We start from the raw sequence: 21,305 nt of genomic DNA, 5'->3' as shown, positions 1-21,305 counted from the left end.
GCGTCTTGCTCAAAGCTGGTAGACCGGGTACTTTTGATTCTGCTGTAGGGCTGGCAGAGGCCGAGGACTAGAGCCTACATGCTGACCCAGGAACAAGCCCGACAGATCCCTGATGTTGTGACCGGTACGTTTTTAGTAAACGGTAATTCTGCTTCGGTATTATTTGATTCGAGTGCGAATAGAAGTTTTGTAGCTACAACATTTAGTAAAATAGCTAGAATGAAATGTTGCCGAGTGTCTGAAACCTTCATAGTAGAAACCGCTAGCGACACCTCGGTGAAAATAATGAAAATGGTTAAGAATTGTAAGATAGAATTAGAGCGACATGAGTTCCCTGTTACCTTGTATGTTATGGCCTTAGGAGGGCTCAATGTAGTTTTTGGAATGGATTGGTTGTCTGAATACGAAGCTCATATAGTGTGTAAGAGTAGGATAATAAAGCTGAAGTCCTTGGATGGTAGTGCGATAACGGTTTATGGTGATAAGGAAAGTTCTGGACTTAATGTCATTTCGATGATGAAAGCTGAGGGTCTATTAAGGCAAGGGTGCGGTGCCTACCTGGCGTATGTTGTCAACGCTGGCCAAGATGAAAGAAATGAAAGATGTTCCAATCGTGTGCGACTACCCAGAAGTATTCCCTGAGGATCTTCCGGGGTTGCCACCGGAGCGAGAGATAGAATTCCAGATAGATCTAGTACCAGGAGCCCAGCCCGTCACGAAAGCGCCTTACCGTCTAGCGCCATCTAAGATGAAAGAGCTGATGTCCCAACTGCAAGAACTCCTTGACAAAGGTTTTATAAGGCCGAGATTTTCCCCTTGGGGCGCTTCAGTGTTGTTCGTGAAGAAGAAGAAGGATATGTGCATAGACTATCGCGAGTTGAACAAGCTTACGGTAAAGAATAGATATCCTTTACCAAGGATTAATGATCTGTTTGACCACCTGCAAAGTTCAAGTTGGTTCTCACGGATATATCTCTGATCAATTTATCATCAACTGAAGGTGAAAGAGGCATACATCCCTAAGACAGCGTTCCGGACGCGGTATGGACACTATGAGTTCCTCGTGATGTCATTTGGTCTAACCAATGCTCCTGCAGCATTTATGGATATGATGAATAGGGTGCGTCGGTCGATGTTGGATAAGTCAGTTATCGTCTTCATCGATGATATATTGATTTATTCAAAAAGTGAGTCTGATCATGCTGAGTATCTGAGGGAAGTACTGGAGACTCTGAAGAAACAAAAGTTGTATGCTAAGTTTTCGAAATGCTTAATCTGGTTGCAAGAAGTCCAATTTCTAGGTCACCTGATTAATCCTGAAGGGATTTCATTGGACCCAGCTAAGATTGAGGCGATAACGAATTGGAAGACTCCACAGAAACCGACTGATATACAAAGCTTCCTAGGGTTAGCTGGCTACTATAAGAGATTCATCGAAGGTTTATCCAAGATAGCCGCACCGTTGACCGGTATGACCCGAAAGTTGATAGTATTCAGTTGGGGTAAGTTTCAAGAAGAAGCTTTTGAGGAATTAAAGAAAAGACTCACGCAAGCTCCTATCCTTGCTTTGTCCGATGGTGACGAGGATTTGGTCGTTTGTACAGATGCTTCGCATCGTGGGTTAGGTTGCGTGTTGATGCAACCAGGAAAGGTTATAGCTTATGCGTCTAGACAGTTGAAAGTCCACGAGAGTACTTATCCGACGCATGATTTAGAGCTAGCAGCAGTAGTGCATGCTCTCAAGATATGGAGACATTACCTTTATGGTACTAAGTGTACTATATACACCGACCATAAGAGTTTGAAATATTTCTTTGAGCAGAAGGAACTAAACATGAGACAGAGGAGGTGGTTAGAACTGATAAAGGATTACGACTATGACATTAAGTATTATCCTGGTAAAGCTAATGTGGTCGCCGACGCACTAAGTCGTAAGAATGAGGAAGACATTGCAACAGTGAAGTCATACCAGCTGATTATGAATTCAAGTCTTTTTGAAGAAATCATCAAGGTGCAGTCAGAAGTGCTGGTAGATGAAGGGCTAGTAAAGAAAGAAAGGATTTTCGGTCAGCAAGACGAGTTAATGGAGAACACTCATGGTGTTAAGACTAGGTTTGACCGTATGTGGATCCCACGTCATGGAGATCTCAGAGGTCGAATCTTAGATGAAGCTCATAAGTCAAGGTATTCGATTCATCCAGGAACTACAAAGACGTACCAAGATTTGAAAAAAGACTACTGGTGGCCAGGAATGAAGAATGATGTAGTAGATTGTGTTAGTAAGTGCTTAACTTGTTTACAAGTCAAAGCCAAACATCAGAAGCCGTATGGAAAGATGCAACCTTTGGAGGTACCAGAATGGAAATGGGAACACATCACAATGGATTTCATAACTAAGCTACCTCGTACAGCTAAGCATCATGATACCATCTGGGTGATTGTGGACCATTTGACCAAGAGTGCTCACTTTCTGCCTATACAAGAGGCTATCTCGTCAGAAACGTTAACAAGCTTGTTCATTAAAGAGGTTGTATCTAAGCATGGAGTACCGTTATCGATCGTGTCTGATAGAGATACTCGGTTTACTTAGAGGTTTTGGAAGAAGTTCCATGAAGCTATGGGAACAAGGTTGAACATCAGTACGGCGTATCATCCTCAAACATATGGACAGTCTGAAAGGACGATCCAAACCCTTGAGGATATGCTACATGCATGTGTTTTAGACTTTGGAGGAAGTTGGGATGATCATCTGCATCTGGCAGAGTTTTCTTATAACAACAGCTACCATTCGAGTATTGGTATGCCACCGTTTGAGATGTTATATGGTAGACGTTGTAGAACTCCTGTGTATTGGGGAGAGATTGGTTAGAAAGAGATGGGAAGCTTAGAAGTTGTGCAACAGACTTCTACAATGTTTGATCATATTAAAGCAAGAATGAAAGCTGCACAAGATTGTCAGAAGTCCTTTGCTGATAAGCTATGACGACCAATCGAGTTTAACGTTGGTGACAATGTGATGCTCAAGGTCTTGCCTTGGAAAGAAATTATTCGTCTTAGGAACAGAGGAAAGTTGAGTCCGAGGTACATTGGACCGTTCGAGATTTTAGATCGAGTAGGTGAAGTGGCTTACAAGTTAGATTTACCAGAAGAGTTGGAAGGAATTCATTCTACATTTCATGTCTCTCATCTGAGAAAATTTCTAGCCAATGACACGTCTCATGTGCCATTAATGGACATTGAGGTTGATGAACAGTTGAACTACATTGAGCAACCAATCGAGATAGTTGACCGCAAGGAAAAGCAGCTACGTCGTAAAGTTATCCCATTAGTGAAAGTGATATGGAACATCGCAAAGGATCGGATGCTACTTGGTAAGTTGAAGAGGAAATACGCAAGTTTTATCCAGATTTATTTTAGTAATAGTTAGGTTTCGGGGACGAAACCTCTTTAAGGAGGGAAGACTTGTAACATTCTGTTTTTCTAGTTCGGTCAATAAAATGAAAATACGAGTTATTATGAGTCGGGCTAGTGTTGGGTCAAATGGATATGGGTTGTGGACTTGGGTTATGAAGGAAAGAAGGAAAGACCATGGGCTTAAGCCCATGATCCATAATTATATAAACCTTAATTACCCAATAATCATTCATTTACACATATTCGATACACCACCAAAACACACACTTAAGCTCTCTTTCTAATTTATCTCCTTTCTCTAGCCGAACCAAGATAGAAAACCGATCCCGATCCAAGGTAATGATAATATGATGTTGTATGAACTCAAACCCGTTAGATTTAGTCATGAAACGACGAGCCGACGCCTTTAAACCGTTAAAGTCACGAGATCCAGGTGGAATCGGGTATAAACCGAACCTAAGATGAGCTTAGATGTCACTCTAGCTTAGATCTGGATCGAATGGGACGAAAAACGGTGAAAAACGAGCCAGATCTCATTTTTCCGGTGAAGCCGCGATTTTCCGGCGACGGCGGCGGCGGGTACGAGGAGGGTATGTCATAGAATGTTTTTGACATTCTCTTATCTAAACCTAATTCGTTAACGGGGAGTTAACGAACTAGGGTGTAATTCGCCAAGAGGTTCGTTAACGAAAGCTTAACGAACTAACCTCAGTTCGTATCCAATTCGTTATAGTCATTTGTTAAAAGGAGATAACGAATTAGAAGGTTCAATTCGTTACAGAGGGGTTATTCGCTAAAAAGTTCAATTCATTACCCAGACTAAACGAATAAGGTCCAGTTCGTTATAAGTCCAATTCGTTATAAGGACCAATTCGCTAAAACCAGTTCATTATAAAGTAATGAATTAGCCAATTCGTTATGGAAGACAGAAGCAACGAATGAACCCCAATTCGTTAAAGAGCAGAATAACGAAATAGACTTTGAAATAATTACAGAATGGTCCCTGGACTTAAAGAAGAATGATATAATTACATAAAAGCCCTTGGACTTTGATAATTTATGAAAGATACCTTAAAGGTTAACGAGTAACGATTAACTAACCGGTAATGATCCAATGAAGTAAGACCGGCCTAGACGCTTAAGATTAATTAAGTAAACGATAAGGAGAGCTAGAGCCGTATTTAATAAATGTAATGGTTATACAGTTAGTCGTGCACAGCTCAAGAAGGGGATAACCATAAACGGTGAACGTAATCGCGTTCAGGTGAGTTTCTAGCCCCACTTCCTTGTTATGTTTTCGGGGCTGTGTGCATACTCGATGTGATAGTTAATACACTTACCTTAAGTGGTAAGTGTATGCTTGGTATGATTTATGTATGATGATTGCTTGATTGTGCGTGAACGATCTTCAGATATTTCATGTACCGTCAGGTGGTAATTAAAGATATGATTGATATGATTGGTATATAGGATGTATTAATGATGTATGTATGTTATGTATGTTATGTATGCTATGTGATAGTACGTGAACGATCTTCGGATTTGCACGTATTATTAAGGAAGGTATGTAAAGACAGGTATGTCACAGTTGTACGAAACAAAGGGACCAGGCCCTAATAATATCTGTGATGATAGGAACCAGATCCTAATAATATCTGTGAGGATAGGGACCAGACCCTTATAATATCTGTGAGGATAGAGACCAGACCCTTATAATATCTGTGATGGTAGGGACCAGACCCTAATAATATTTGTGAGGATATGGACCAGACCCTTATAATATCTGTGAGGATAGGGACCAGACCCTTATAATATCTGTGAAGGTAGGGACCAGACCCTAATAATATCTGTGATGTTGGAGACCAGACCCTTATAATATCTGTGAGGTTATAGAGCGGAAGGCTCTTTAAATAGTATGGATAGATATGCATGTAAAGTAAAGTATGAATAAAGTACACACCTTCAGGCACGTGTACAAGTATGTGAACAGATTGTATGTTGTATGATTAACTATAACTCACGCAGCGTAGCTGACTTTTAATATGCACGCAGGTGAGTAGAATGAGGCAGCTCGCTTGAGGGGAAGCACATGGCATGGAATTGAATACACTGGCATCTAAAATGAAATGTTATGTTATTCATGAGACAATGTTATATTTTTAAACAATTTGAATGCTCGTTAAGACAAGTATTGATGCTTATGTAATATATTGGTTTGAAGTTTTTATGTTACGCGTAAAATTTTAATTAACTCTGATATTTAGAACTGTGTTTATGAGTAATTCCAAGGTCCAAAGTAGGGCACCGGTAATGGGGCCTTACACATCCCATGTTTCGTTCGGTATTTAAATAGATTGGGTTTAATTGAATTATAGAAGATAATATAATTATCTAATGTATGAGGTGGTTAAATGTTATTAGATGAAAAGTTAAATATAAAACCCTACCTCCTTCCTATAAATGTATCAACCGTCTCATTTATAACTATTTTGGCATCCAACCTCATTCAAACCCAAATTCCTGTTTTTGAGTGAGCAACCCACAAAGACCCGGAGATTCCCAAAGATCTAGCCGTCGGATCGGTCTCAAATTTTAATACAATTTTCATAGAATATAAATGAATATTTTCATTAGTCGGATCTTCGATCTGAGGTCAGGAAGTCTGGTTTTTATCAATCAAACTGTATCATTTTAAAAAATAAAGTTTTCCGGCGACTGTTCAGCCTTATCGAAGACTGTAGAGGCAGTTTTCGGCGATGGAGAGCATAGGAATTCATAGATCTTGGTAAAATGGTTTCGTGGCCGCTTGAATCACTCAATTCCGAGTTCGTTTGATAAAGTTTTGGGCTATTCGAGTGATTTCGAACATAAACCTCATATGTATGTTTTTATTGAAAAGACTTACTTTTCGTGTATGGAGTTTCATGAAACTTGGTAGGATGATAAATCAGGTCACGATTATTGATAAAGTAATGAACTAACTAATAAATGGGTTAGTTGGTTTGGGTAAAATGAGTAGTGTTCGGTTCATGAAAAAGTTAAGTGTTTGAGGTCGGTTTGCCATGAAAATGAGTAGGATAATAAATTAGACCATAAGATGCAAGGAAAACATAAACTTTATGGTAAAAAGTTAGTAGGTGCTAACCGGGACGAACCGGTGACGTTCGGACCGAGTAAAATCAAGAAAATGAAGTTGTTAGGACAGGAACTCGTTATATTGGTGAAACGAGTCGTTAGGGGATGAAATAAAATGATTGAAACAAAAAGTGCATGAAAAACCAGTTTTGAATCGAATTCTAGATATTTGATTCATTTGGAAGAAAGTCGATTTGATTTGTTTGAATACTCGATCCGATTTGTTTGAATACTCGATCCGTTTAAATACTTGATTCGATTCATTTGAATACTCGATTCAATTCATTTTAATATTCGATTCGATTCGCTTGCTAAACTCGATTCGATGCGCTTGACCTATTTGATTTGATTCGTTTGGCCTATTCTATTTGTTTGGTCGGGCCCTAATAATATCCATGGAAGAAGGGACCGGGCCCTAATAATATCCATGGAAGTGGACTGAACCCAATTAATATTCGAGGGAGTAGGGCAAAATGCTTTTTAAAACGTAGAGATAGTATGCATGAAATATGAAAGAAAAAAGTATGAAATATAAAAGAATAAAAGTATGAGATATGAAAGTTGATGGTTGGTTAATTTGTATATATTTAGGTTCTTTTATTAACTATTTTTATTCGTTTATTGTGGGAACTTTGGTACTTCATACGCGTGTATTGTATTTCGGGTCACACGCATTAAAGCTGTTAATTTGGGCTTGTTGAGGCACGGGATGAAGACCCGGTACGTCCATCACGTGAAAAGATGAAAAGAATATTTTATTGATGGTGAAGGGGCCCATTGCGATACATGATGGGAGTGCTGAAGACCCATCGCGTATCGTGATGGGATTATAATTTTATATATATAATGAAATTATGTGAATAGTTAGTAAGTATTTGTGCAGGGGCATAAGTGTCATTTCATATTAGTATGTGTTTATGTGTATGTGTGTCTGTGCATATATGTATGTAATTGTGTATATGTCTATGCATGTGTATATGTGTATGTATCTATGCATATTCATTAATGTATATATTAGTACTTATAATCTGTAATAAGTAGTAATTAGATTTTTTGATGAACTAAGTGCAATGTTTAGTTATCTTTATAAGTGCAATGTCAACCTTTATATTTAACGAACAATGTTTGTGTGTGTGTGTGTTTGTTTATTAGTATCAAATAATCAACTGTTTGGGCATAATGGTTTGTTATTTATGTATTTATATGTATGCTATATGTATGTGTGTGTGTTTACATATATGCATGCATTTATGTGTGTGTATTTATATATATATATATATATATATGTATATATATATATATATGTATATATATATATATATGTATATATATATATATGTGTGTGTGTGGGTGGGTGTGGGTGTGGGTGGGTGGATGGGTGTATGTAGGTATGTATATGTGTATGTGTTGTATGCATTTGAGTATATTCAGCTTCATTCTTAAAAGGCACAATTTGACTTAGGAAAGTAAAATGTTCTGTCTCATTGGTTAATGTTGTGCAAATGCACAGTTTGATTTAGGAAAGTCAAATCTTGTGTTTCAATTGGTTAATGTTGTGCAAAGTCATAGTTTGATTTAGGAAAGTCAACATTTGTGTTTCAATTGGTTAACCATATACATAATCAAGATTAGAGGTCAAACAAGGTGCGTGAATTTGAGTCAATGGTTCAAAAATAGTCAGCCATAAAAAGTCAACATTCGGTTGGTTTAAACTGTTTGAGGGAATATATTTTATCATACCGAGGCTCTAAATTGCATGTATTTAAAACCACAAGGTTGCAAATTGCAAGGTTATAGTGGTCTTTTCGTAGAAAAGCAAACTTTGAGTTCACAACGGCGTCACGATTACAAAGAAGGACTCAGAATTTTCTAACGGTCATCCCCATTGAAAGATTAGGCCAACGTATGTCGGGTTTGGAGTATCGGGCTATCCTTAAGTACCGGTTAATGATCCATATGTTCCCGACTGATGAGCCTTGCCCAATTTGTCGCATGGTATGTTTGGATTATTTTGGTGACCATGAGGTGCATTGCAAAGAATTGTCTGGTTTTAAATACATACATGATTTGGTTAGGGATGTTCTATATGATGTTCTTAAATGGGCAGAGATTTCTGCTAAAAAGGAGGCCCCTATTAACTTTCTCACGGATGCTCTTGAAGGGAGGTCTACTTTACGACCAGCTGATATTCTTGTGTTCGGGTGGGCAGGGGGGAAACACGCATTTGTGGATCTTACAGGAGTGTCTCCTCTTGTTGGGCTTAGGGACCGTGGGTTTATTGTGGGTCAGGCTGCGTTGAAGGCTGAATCAGGCAAAGTTGTTAAACACGAGAAAGGTTGTTTAGATAATCTACATGTCTTTCTACCATTTGCCTTTGATACATTTGGTTTTCTGGCTCCAGAGGCTGTGAATTTTTTTAGTAGGGTTCAGCATGTCGTACATGGAACCTCTTCAGCTTCTAGGTCCCAAAGCTTCGTTTTTAGCAGGATTGGTTTTGCTATTCAAAAGGGGTTGCGACGCAGCTTGTTGCCCGTTTGCCTGCCACTTTATTATAATCGTTTTATAGTAAATTATATATTAAAGCACTCTTTTAAGAATATGATTATGCAAAAGATAGAATTGACTCAAGACTTTATTAGCCATAAGGTTTATCAACAACCTCTTATAAGGTTGTAACACTATTTGATAATTGAAAAAACCTATTAGTTCAAATTAATCCAACGACCTGGCCGAGATGTCAACCCAGGCCATGACCTCAATCATTTAAATATTCATTTTCTTCTTCTTTTTCTTTTACATAATTTCTTTTCATTACAATTTGATTTTTCTTTACTAATTTTATATTTAACTTATTTTAAATTTTTAAAAACACAGTTTTGTTTAGTTTATTTTTATGAGCATTTTGATATAAAATTTATTAAAAACAGAGCATTTTTAAAAACATGTATTTTTTAATATTATTCATGGACCTGTGACTAATACACGGAGTATTAGTCTTGAAACTAATACATGAGGTATTAATCTTGTTAAATCCAACAAATGTTTTTTTTAATTTTAATAGATTTTATATAACAAATTAAAACATAAATAATATATATGTATTATGTATTAAAATAATTGGGTTTAGTTGGGTTGTGAATAAAAGTGAAAAATTAGATTAGGTTAGGTTGGGTTGTATATATGGAAGAGAGAGAAATTAGTTTTATATTAAAAAGTTTGGGTTGGATTGTTGATAAACATAGTCTAAAGACTTGATGTACATTGATACAAACTTTTCTTGAATCAAAGATATCATTTAAAAAAAAAGGACCATTATAAAAGATTTAAAGCTTTTAAGTTTCACCCCACAAACATGCATGATAACTGCAGTTTACACTATCTAAAAGCAAATGTAAACACCACGGAAAAAGGAAAGCTTGTTTAAAAAGTTAGAGAGAGAAATAATGTAAAGTGAGCCGACAGCACGCCGAAAGAATATTATTAAACAAATACTGGAATCACCAACAATATTTAAAAACCTTTTAAAAAGTTGGGTATAGTTGACGAGGTCAATGGCGTTCAATAATATTCTTTTATCTGAAGAACAAAATTAATTTGCAACCAGTATACCACCAGCCAACAGTGAATTAATCAAATGAAGCAATTTATTCAAAGCTTTCTTTTCTTCGTCGGTATCTTCTTCTTGTTCTGTAATGGTAAGCAAGTGTGCGTTGTAGTCACATCCATATAGCCCATGCATGCACAAGATCGAGGGTCATCATGGGAGGCATAATTAACATATTTGCATAATATTTTGAGTAGTTTTCAAGTAATGGGTCTGGTAATTTGATTTTAATTAATTATATAAACGAGTCATATGTCTTTGCTTCAGATTATGAATGAAATGTCTCTAAATTTTTCTATGGACTCAAGAACCACAACAAAAGCACATGCAGTACACTAATTACGATATGATTTTGGTTCACATTTGTAGGTGTTGCCAATCAACGCTGTGGTTTCTTTGATGGGAATCCCCGTATGATCAGATTTTGCCCCCCTAATCATACATTTGTAACACTGGGAGTTGGTAGAGATCTCACAACTTCTGATACGCTTGTCTCCCTCAACGGGAAGTTCTCGTTAGGGTTCTTTGGTGACGATTATTATGGATATTACTTGGGAATTTGGTACACGGGTGATGCTGAAGCCCGGAAAGTATGGGTAGCCAATCCTAAATCACCAGTATTATCCAGCTCATGTGCCCTCGGTATCGACCTAGAGAAAGGAAACTTGATATGGGACAACTCTGATGACAATTACTGATGTTGAAGCTGGTCCAGACCCAAAGGTGACTGCAAGACACCGGTAACTTCCGTCTAGTAAATGAGATGAACAAAAGGGTTTTGTGGCAGAGTTTTGATCGCCCAACCAATGTGCTTTTACCCGGTATGAAGCTTGGGTACCACACGAAAACAGGACACAACTGGACCTTGACTTCTTGGCTTACTGATAATATCTCCGATTCGGGAGCTTTTACTTTGGGTTGGGAACCCATCGATGAAACAAATCAAAGATTAATGATTCGGAGAAGAGGGCAGCCGTACTGCACGTTAAAACCTTCGAGTATATGTTCTTATTGTACGGAGACAGACAATCTAAATATATTCTCACTTCTGTCTACAACAATGAAGATCGATACTTTAGCTACATAGAAGATCCTGCCTATAAGAATACAACTGACCCTTTTCCCATGTGGATTTTAACACCGCAAGGGCAGATCACAAATCATAATATTTCCAATGCATTGACCCCTGAGTGGTGTTACGGGTACAACTCAAGTAATGGTTGCATGGACTCAAGTTACCCCATGTGCAGGGATGGTAATTTTAGTTATCGTAAGGGAGAGTTTGTTCCTCATATGACAACAAAACGTACTGATCATAACTCGAGCTTAAGCATTAGTGATTGTTTTGTCAAGTGTAGGAAAGATTGCAGCTGTGTCGGGTTTAATAGCAGTAACACCAATGGAACCGGTTGTGTTATCTGGACCGGGAACAATAACCTTTATGTCGATGAGGGTGATGAATTTTATACAAGGAGGTATGTGATCAGTTCCCAGAGTCTTAATAGCCCAAGTACAGGTAAGAATCTCCCAACATGTTTCTCTCTTCTCTTTGCAGCCTATATTCACCAAACATATGTTGAAAGATAATTCTGAAACGAGTTAAAAGAAAATTGAATGGGTTAAGTGCAAGTTTAGTTTAATTAATTAGTATTTTAATGCGTAAAGTTGTATATCTAGCTTGAGTTAATTAATAATTAGTATAAGATTATAACTGAGAGAAGTATATGAGTAAGACTAGTATAGTTTTACTATCGTGTGTTTGGTGTTTGGGTTTGGGGCCTGATTTCCAAGAACATGCAGGTCACTATCTAGGAAACCAAACAGGAAAAAACATGAAACTGATATGGGCACTCACTGTTGTACCATTGCTCCTAGGTATGGGGCTTTTATGGTATATGAAGAAGCGAAAACATAAACAAAAAGGTACATATGATGGCTTTAAATCTACTTAATGTGTGTACCAAGTTGGTTCTTTTACTGATATCATTGATACGGATTATAGAGTACAAGAGAAGGAAGAGAGATGAATATTTTCTAGAGCTAGCAACATCTGAAAGCTTCAATGATATACATCAGCTTGAGAGTGATGGCCCTTATGGAGATCTATTATTGTTTAGCTTTGCCTCTATCATGGCTGCCACCAGTGATTTCTCGCCTGAAAATAAGCTCGGACAAGGCGGCTTTGGACCAGTTTACAAGGTGATGTTACTTTCTATCAACCCAGTGTCTCAACTCCATATAATGGAAAGTGATACTGAAAAAGTGCATTAACAAGAGATACCGTGAATTTACTACGTTAACAGGGAAAACTAAACGATGGACGAGAGACTGCGATCAAAAGGCTTTCGAGATCATCAGGGCAAGGGCTAATGGAATTCAAGAATGAACTGGTTCTCATAGCCAAACTCCAGCATAAAATCTTGTTCGGATTCTTGGTTGCTGCATTCACAGGGAAGAAAAAATGTTGATTTATGAGTATATGCCTAATAAAAGCTTAGATTTCTTCATCTTCGGTATGTGTAACCTAAGCGCATATGCCTGCTTTAGCCATTTTGTATTGATTAATATAATAGTCTCTTGTTGTATTTTAGATGAAAACAAAAGGGCTGAGTTGGATTGGCCTAAACGGTTCAACATCATTGAAGGAATTGCTCAGGGTTTGTTGTATCTACACAAATACTCTAGAATGCGAGTTATTCATAGAGATTTAAAATCTAATAACATTTTGTTAGACGAGAATATGAACCCGAAGATTTCAGATTTTGGTAGGGCAAGAATATTCAGTCACAACGAGACTGTGGGAATGACTAGTAGGGTGGTCGGAACATAGTAAGATATTCGTTTCAAACACTAACTTGGATTTTATTCTAGGAAAATATATGTGTTTCTTGAAATCTAATACACATTTGGTGTTAAGTGGTTATATGTCTCCAGAGTATGCAATGGAAGGAACATTTCCCATTAAGTCTGATGTCTACAGCTTTGGAGTGTTGATCCTAGAAATTGTCAGTAGAAGAAGAAATAGTAGCTTCCTTTATCATGATCGTACAGTCAATCTTCTTGGATACGTAAGTTTCGTTAACACCACCTTTTCTATAACTTCCACATACTATTTACAATTCTTAAACCAGACAATATGAACATAAAATTGGATAATAAGTTACTTTAAATGTTTTAAGGCGTGGGAGCTTTGGCAGCAAGGGAATGCAATGGGGTTGGAGGATCCAACACTTGGAAGTAGTCGTGTTGTACAACAATTCTTAAGGACCTGTCATGTGGCACTTCTTTGTGTACAAGAACGCGCGATGGATAGACCGACAACTTCTGATATGATCTCCATGCTTCTCAATGACACCTTATTGTTGCCTACTCCAAAACAACCAGCATTCTTTGCTAGTAGGGTCGAGTCAAATTCAACTTTAAACCAAATCAAACCGGAAGATTGCTCTGTAAACAACACTACCATCAGTGTTTTGGAGGGTCGTTAAGGCTTAAAGGTAGCCGCTTTTGTATGATCATTTTTACCACTATATTGGCTTTATGTAATATTGTCTAGCACGTATTGATCTCACGCTCGGAAACTCCTTTAATAAACATTTCATTTATTGTTTTTTTCTTCACACTTTAGTATGATGTGATATTTATCTATAGTTGTAAAGTATTTCCATTTGCAATGATGTAAACATATTCTGCAAAGATATGAAACTTTGAAGTGAGGGGAGGCCGCTTGTGGTAGCAGGGTAGAATCCAACTGCCATCGATAAAGTCATATAATATAGAATCGGCTGCGAAAACTGCCTTTTTATTTTTATTCACCTGTTTTAACTTCAACTTGTTTTATAGAAGCTGTGTTTGTGTTGATGATGGTTCCTTCAGTGGTGGCCTGTTTTGTGTCTCTAACAGCCCCAGATGGAGACGAGTTTCCGTTGGTATCAAAACTGAAAGATGGGAATTTGGGCTGGTCGCCTTTTGTGATTGGCCTGAATGGAAAACTGAACTTGAAAATCCCGTCCCGAAAGTTCAAGTAAAAGCATTTTAGGTACTTGAAAGCTGTTGAAATGAGTTAACTGTTGCAGCCGTTTCAACTTCTTTCGCTAACTCAGCATCAGCTGATTCAAGTTTCTTCACCTCGCTGGCAGCTTCATTGTTTTCCACCTCATCAACTTTGATTTCAGTTTTTCTGGCATCACATTCAGTCTCTTCTTTTGCGGACTCCGCAACATCCGAATCAAGTTTCTTCACCTTGCTGGCAGCTTCAGTGTTATCCACCCCATCAGTTTTGCATTCAGATTTTGGCTTCACATTCAGCCTCTTTCGCTGACTCAGCTACATCTGATTCAACTTTTTTCACCTCGCTGGCAACTTCACGGATGTCCATCTCATCAGCTTTGCTTTCAGCTTCTTGACTACCACCATCTTCTTCCTTTGCAGTTGCATTCTTTGCACGTAATCATGAATTCAAATCAGCGGCCAGACAGCCTAAATAGCTTATTCGAGCTTATGAACTATCTAAATTAATTATACAATTATTGAAACCTTTTTTTTTCATCCTGCATTAAATATCCAAAAGTTAACACCAAAAGATCATAAATATATTATTCTTCGCTTTCCATATAAATAGATAATATAATTATTATTCTTCACCTACGATCTTCTTCACTTTTCCACGAAACATCTTTTTTACAAAATTTTTCACTGACTACAACAAAAATACAATCACCATCGCCGCCCTCTGCGACCGTCACCCCATAGAAGCAATCGTATGAACACTTACTGCATTTTCGATTTTCGCCTATGGTGACAAAGGTGCAGACATCAAGCACGCAAGGCGCACGTATTTTTGCAAGTAAACCTACTTCTAAACTGTTACAAGCCATATACTTACTATAAACAAAACACATTAAAATACATTATCACTAAAATCTAACATATATATGATGACATGTACAAACCAAGGAAACAAGTTTATGCAGCATAAAGGGTATAGGATACAAACTTTAGGATGTCAGCATTCACATAAAAAATCGAACATTATGTGTAGAAGACAAGCATTTGTTGGTAAGAAGCAATTTCAACATACATAATCTGATGTGAACGATTTTATAGAACGGGAATTGAACAAACAAGAATTGACAAAATATGCATGATTATTTTTTGTGAATATTGATACATACATCGACACTTTTGACATCATGAATTGGTGCCTTCTAACCGCTGCAACGACTAGAGTACATCGTAATAACCTAACAAGTTTACATAAAGACCACTTAACTAATTACAATTACATATAAGACACTAAAACTATACTTTCATATTACTTAGCCCAACTTTATGATTAAACTTCAATAGTATATGACTGAATATGCGTCATCAGCCATATACCATTTGTAGGATCTGAGCTAAAACTTGTTGATACGGTATGAATGTATGTTATTTCAAATTTTGAGTAGGTATATGATAAAAACTTTATATGGTAGATGAACTCACATGCAAGGTGTTTTAAGTATTAAACTATAACCAGATGGTTTGCATGTCCGGTAAGCAGTCTGCATGTCACACATGGGCTTTTGCAAAGCATTTACTTTGAGTCCACAAAAACCACATCGTCCATATTCCATAAAACCGAAAAAGAAAGAAAGCATTTCATCAGACATTAATATCCATAGACAAAGTAAACTAGAAACACAAATGTGGGTTTATACACAAAAGGGAGGTACCAAACACCACACAGAGAGAGAAACGATAACATAAATAACAAGTTTTAAATGCAACATAAAAGCATGCCTGATTAGGTAATAATATAAACTTCAAATTATGTTAAGGGCATACCTGATTAACAAGCTGCCTGTTGGCTGGCATTAACTATCAGAATCTATTCAGCCTCTAGTGGTTATCTTCTTCACATAATGATCATTGGTTATAAAACTATCAAATTCATAAAAACAACCTATCAAGCAGCAGAATCTATTAAGCTTCATGTGGTCAGTGACCACCGACTATAAAGCTATTAACTTCACAAAAACATGTTTCCACCAATCAGGAAGATGCAGCAGCATCTGAATCTGACTCAAGTTTCCACCAAGCTCGACTTTGATCCGATTTAGTTTTATCAGAAACTAAGTTACTCACATCCAGATCATCATCATCCTCAGAACATGAACCATATAGCTTCCTCTCCCTGTTATAATTATATGTCCACTCCAACCTTTTCAAAATATCACGATCTTTCCACCGCCCCACAACAGATACTGCTTCCTTTTTAGCCTTTCCCATGATAATCTCTTCCCATGAAAACGCAGCATCAGAAACCCTTTTGAGGGCCCCATCATTGCTATCACCCACAACCACTGTTTTCAAGCATCTCAACCTCGCCTCCTTTAAAACCTCCACAAAATCAGAATCATCCGACACAAGTATCAAACACTCCATCTGCCTCCTATCCATCATATCCACCATGTGGTTTCTCAATGCCACATCTGCAGCTTGCGGTTTATTTGAAACCACGCTAACCCAATATCCGGCCCGTTTCAACTCATCTCCCAATCCATACCCAACTTTTGGAGTTAAAATATCTCTCGCAGCATTATTATACTTCTCCATTTTCATCGAGTATTTTCCCACTAATTTCACCCTTTGACTACCTTTAGCTGACTCAATCTGACTCACTCGTTTCTGGTGTTCACGCTCATGAATTTGCTTAAAATGATTAATAAGCTTTTCATTATTATAAAACTTCCTCCCACAAACACGACATATGTATGGATCTACAGGCTTAACAACACCCTTATTTTCTAGCTGGTTTAATGTTCTCCTATCTCTCCTATGTTCCCTGATCACGGGTGGGACATAATCAAATGAATGTTGATTAGCATAGGCTATCTTGTACCGAACAGGCCCAAATGACTCTGCAGCCTTTTTCAGCCTAATGGCAGCATCAAATGGAGATACTGATCTTGGAGGCTTGTTGTCCAGGTCCCAGAAAACAGCCACAATATTTCGGGAAGCACTCTGAACCGAAGCAAATGGGTCTGGGGTTTTAGGAGTTTGGTTCGTGTTAAAATGATAATGTCTAAATATTCTTACAACCGCTGTTAAGGTTGGTATTGTTGAGGAGTCTAATCGCGTATCACTGACACGGAATCTAACCAAATTGGCCATTTTCAGCCTGCAAAAACACAATCCTTGAAGTTAGACACGGATAATATAGATAAACTTGGATCAAACATGAAATACAATTATAAGTATCTATTAAAATTTTATAAACTAACTAATTCCAGTCATAGAACACAGATAATATACAAGTTTTGACTTAACATTAGAATTATACACCAACATTCTAAACCCGAATTACACCGACTCAATAAACGCAAGAACCATTTAACTCGAATGTAGAATGTTTCGGTTATCAGGTTACATATCCAACCTTCAAAACCCGACCCGAAACCCAATTAAATAAGGAGAAGAACACCCCTAGTTTAAAATTAAACCACGCAAGAAAAAAAAAAAAAAAAAAAAAAGCAAAGGCCAAAGCTTAAATTCACTTGGGCGTTTTATCAAACAGGTTATGTGCACCCACAATGACGCAACAATTCTTTTTAAGACCGATAAATATAAACCTTAAACTCCACATAATCAAGACAGTTACTTGGAAAATGAAGAAAGAATTAACCAAAAAGACGAAAATGGGTCCAATTGAACTCAGGGTTCGTGTGAACAACCAACCTGTCTGTTGAGCGGAACACGGAAATTGTGAAATGAAGAGGCTTTTTAGTTTTTATAGCAAAATATTTGAAAAAGAAAAGATGAAGCACTGAAACATATTTTTTTTATGTAAAAACGAGAGAGAGAGGTGTTTACTGTTTTTATTTAATCATTTTGGATGAGTAAATTATTTTTCCTTTTTACTCTAGTAAATGTACTTTTTGTTTAGGATCAAATCCAAAAATTTTCATTGTCAAATGAAGGGGTTTTATGTTTTTCAATGTCTTTTTCTTTATTTTTGATATCAGAACGAACATAACAAATATTGACAATTCACGTTGACTTACCGTTGCAACGTCCAGGCTAGAACCGACAATGTTATGTTTCTACCATAGTTGAATAACTTATTTGACTTGTTTAAATAAATAGGTTTCACAAGTCGTATTCCATAAATTTTGACTAAATTCAGCCTGGTCAACCGAAAGGATTGAAACCCAAAATTTTAAGGTTAAATACTTGTATATAAAATTAGGCCCTCACAATTTCACTCAAAGCATATAGTTTTGAATTTTTTAACTAGATCCTTCCAAATTAGACTGTTCATTGTGGAGCCCCTCCACCTCACCGCCATGTAGGAAACTAAGTGTCATATTCCAAGCCACGGTCTAGACGTAAGACACATATGTTGGTACCACAATTGTAATTTAATAAAAATCAGAGGTTTACAGCGGAAATAATAATAAATTACATTATATTTAAGTGGTTTCCAAAAGACGAGGTATCAAATTCTCGTCAAAGTTTACAAAAGAAGCATTTATTTGTTTTAACAAAAGAAAGGTTTGGATTAGTCTCATTGCGTAACACGATGACGTGTAAAAATTATCCAGAAACGTTGCGGCTTAGCGATACGCGATGACCTATTAAGGTAACACATCGCGATACGCGACGTGGAGGTTACGCAGACGAGACACGTAGCATGCCATGTGGCGTGCCACGTGGCATGCCTAGGGCTGACTCGACAATGCTATAAGGTTCTTCGCGATACGCGATGACCTTTGTGTATGTCCATCGCGTATCGCGACGGGTTCCAGAAATTGCTATAAATAGGTTGGAAACGGGACATTCTTCCTCGTCCCAAAACTTTCTTTCTCCCTGAAATTTTCTTATACATAAATTAAGAAGATGGTATAATACCCGAGTGTCATAGCGATATTCTATCCAGTCGAAAGAAACTTATATACGTGAATCCAAAAGCTCTACCTATTAAGGTAAGACATTGTGTCATCTACATTGTGTTTAACCTAGGTGCTTAATACCAGGAAGCGTTCTTTAATTATAAACTTGCAAGGTGAGACATTCGAGTTTTTGTACAACTCATATTTGCGTGAGACAACTGCTTTTCCAACACTGTCATAATAATTTTCAAAACCTATAAAACTCATGGCAGATGGTCTAAATGTTTTCAAATATATTTTTAAGTATTTTAAATACATTGCAGTAATTAAGTCTCTGCAGACTTACGGAATTGTTACTACTGGTATTGTGGGGTTTTGTATACAAGGCTTGCCTACTGGGCTATTACACGTTACTTATTGGACAAGTGTTAGCCAATAAGTAATATGACCACAGTCATAGATATGGTCGAGTGACAAGTACCTTTCGGTAATTTGTAAGCAGGCAGATATAAAACATCTTAATGATGTAGATGTAAAATGTGTCATTACAAATGAATGTACTCACCAGTATTTCTTGTTGATCAAAGCTTAAATGGCTTGTCACCAGAATAAAAAAACGTGTTTTGTAAATTAGAGTTTATCCCTATAAAGTTTATGTTTGTATCAAAATGAATTAAATTCTCAGTTTATAATAATAATAATAATAATAATAATAATAATAATGGTGTGTTTTATAACTTTGATCATTTTTCTAACTACGGTTCTGATAAAAATATTCTGCTGCAAAATAATTTAATAAACACCGATACCACCAATCAATGTTCACGACTTCCCTCCCATGGTATAGGGGTCGGGGGATGTGACATAAGATGACGTATAGAATATTTTCTTTACTTGATTACCCCTCGAGACATAACTTAGGTCCGGCCAATCGTGGCTTAGGAATAATCAAGTTATAAAAAAACACAATTATAAACTTAAGTTACACACAAAACACCCCAGCAAACACCGCAGCGTTCGACATTACTTAGGTACCATACGTATACACCTGATCACCCTCACTCGGACGTAACTTAGGTCCGGCCCATCGTAACGGAGGCTTATGACCAGGTGTGGCGCGGTGTGCCCACCGACTTTTTACCACATATGTAAGGATCCAAACAAACGTACACGACAGCCTGAAGGCTAGCGATTACTTTTGTTTATAATGTTTTAGAGTACGTAATCTCATGTAATCATTTATTTGTTTGACTCGATTAATACAAGTTTATAAAGTTTGGCGTATTCACCTTTTCAAAGGATCAGCTTCAATACACTGATCGGTCTTCTCCTATCACACCCTCACTTAGGGGCCTAGGCGTGTGACCACAAGTTGGTACCTGTTTTGTATATAAATCAGAGTTGCGGTTTATAGCGGAAGTCTTTAAATTATTATTATATTTGAAAACTTAAAAAGTTGGGTTTAAATACCCGTTCAATGTTTACAATACATTTCTTTTAGAAAACATAACCCTTTGTAATATTTTGCAATAAAATATCTGAGCCACCAGATAGCATCTAATGACTATAACTCCAATATTCTATTCCTTCTTGTTTGTATGTTCTAACCTTTCTTGTTTTCCCTGTAACATGGGGGAAAAATACGTCAGCACAAAGCTGGTGAATAACGCTGACTCTAAAATCTCTTTTTCAATACCTTTGGTTAATTTGTATATATTTAAGTTCTTTTATTAACTATTTTTATTCGTTTATTGTGGGAACTTTGGTACTTCATACGCGTGTATTGTATTTCGGGTCACACGCATTAAAGCTGTTAATTTGGGCTTGTTGAGGCACGGGATGAAGACCCGGTACGTCCATCACGTGAAAAGATGAAAAGAATATTTTATTGATGGTGAAGGGGCCCATTGCGATACACGATGGGAGTGCCTGAAGACCCATCGCGTATCGTGATGGGATTATAATTTTATATATATAATGAAATTATGTGAATAGTTAGTAAGTATTTGTGCAGGGGCATAAGTGTCATTTCATATTAGTATGTGTGTATGTGTATGTGTATGTGTGTCTGTGCATATATGTATGTAATTGTGTATATGTCTATGCATGTGTATATGTGTATGTATCTATGCATATTCATTAATGTATATATTAGTACTTATAATCTATAATAAGTAGTAATTAGATTTTTTGATGAACTAAGTGCAATGTTTAGTTATCTTTATAAGTGCAATGTCAACCTTTATATTTAACGAACAATGTTTGTGTGTGTGTGT

The 21,305-nt window shown here is 37.0% G+C and overlaps 1 protein-coding gene and 1 pseudogene across 1 annotated transcript; one reads left to right on the top strand and one right to left on the bottom strand.

Annotated features, from left to right (window-relative positions):
- The first annotated feature begins 10,955 nt into the window (after positions 1–10,955).
- Positions 10,956–13,778, top strand: LOC143630779 (G-type lectin S-receptor-like serine/threonine-protein kinase CES101; annotated as a pseudogene).
- Positions 13,779–16,156: 2,378 nt separating this feature from the next.
- Positions 16,157–17,334, bottom strand: LOC143630778 (uncharacterized). The gene has a single exon (XM_077099693.1). The coding sequence runs from the start codon at positions 17,309–17,311 to the stop codon at positions 16,190–16,192; it is 1,122 nt and encodes a 373-aa protein (XP_076955808.1). The 5' UTR covers positions 17,312–17,334; the 3' UTR covers positions 16,157–16,189.
- Positions 17,335–21,305: the final 3,971 nt, after the last annotated feature.

This window comes from Bidens hawaiensis, unplaced genomic scaffold, assembly GCF_021521415.1.
Source record: "Bidens hawaiensis isolate Kalapana, Puna unplaced genomic scaffold, B.hawaiensis_p1.1 tig00005823_1, whole genome shotgun sequence".
Taxonomy (NCBI): domain Eukaryota; kingdom Viridiplantae; phylum Streptophyta; class Magnoliopsida; order Asterales; family Asteraceae; genus Bidens; species Bidens hawaiensis.
The sequence above is the reverse complement of the archived record's forward strand: the minus strand, read 5'-3'. Positions and strand labels throughout refer to the sequence as shown.

What these genes read in the sequence shown, in the direction of transcription:
- LOC143630778 (XM_077099693.1), bottom strand. Translation starts at nt 17,311, where the DNA reads ATGGCCAATTTGGTTAGATTCCGTGTCAGTGATACGCGATTAGACTCC.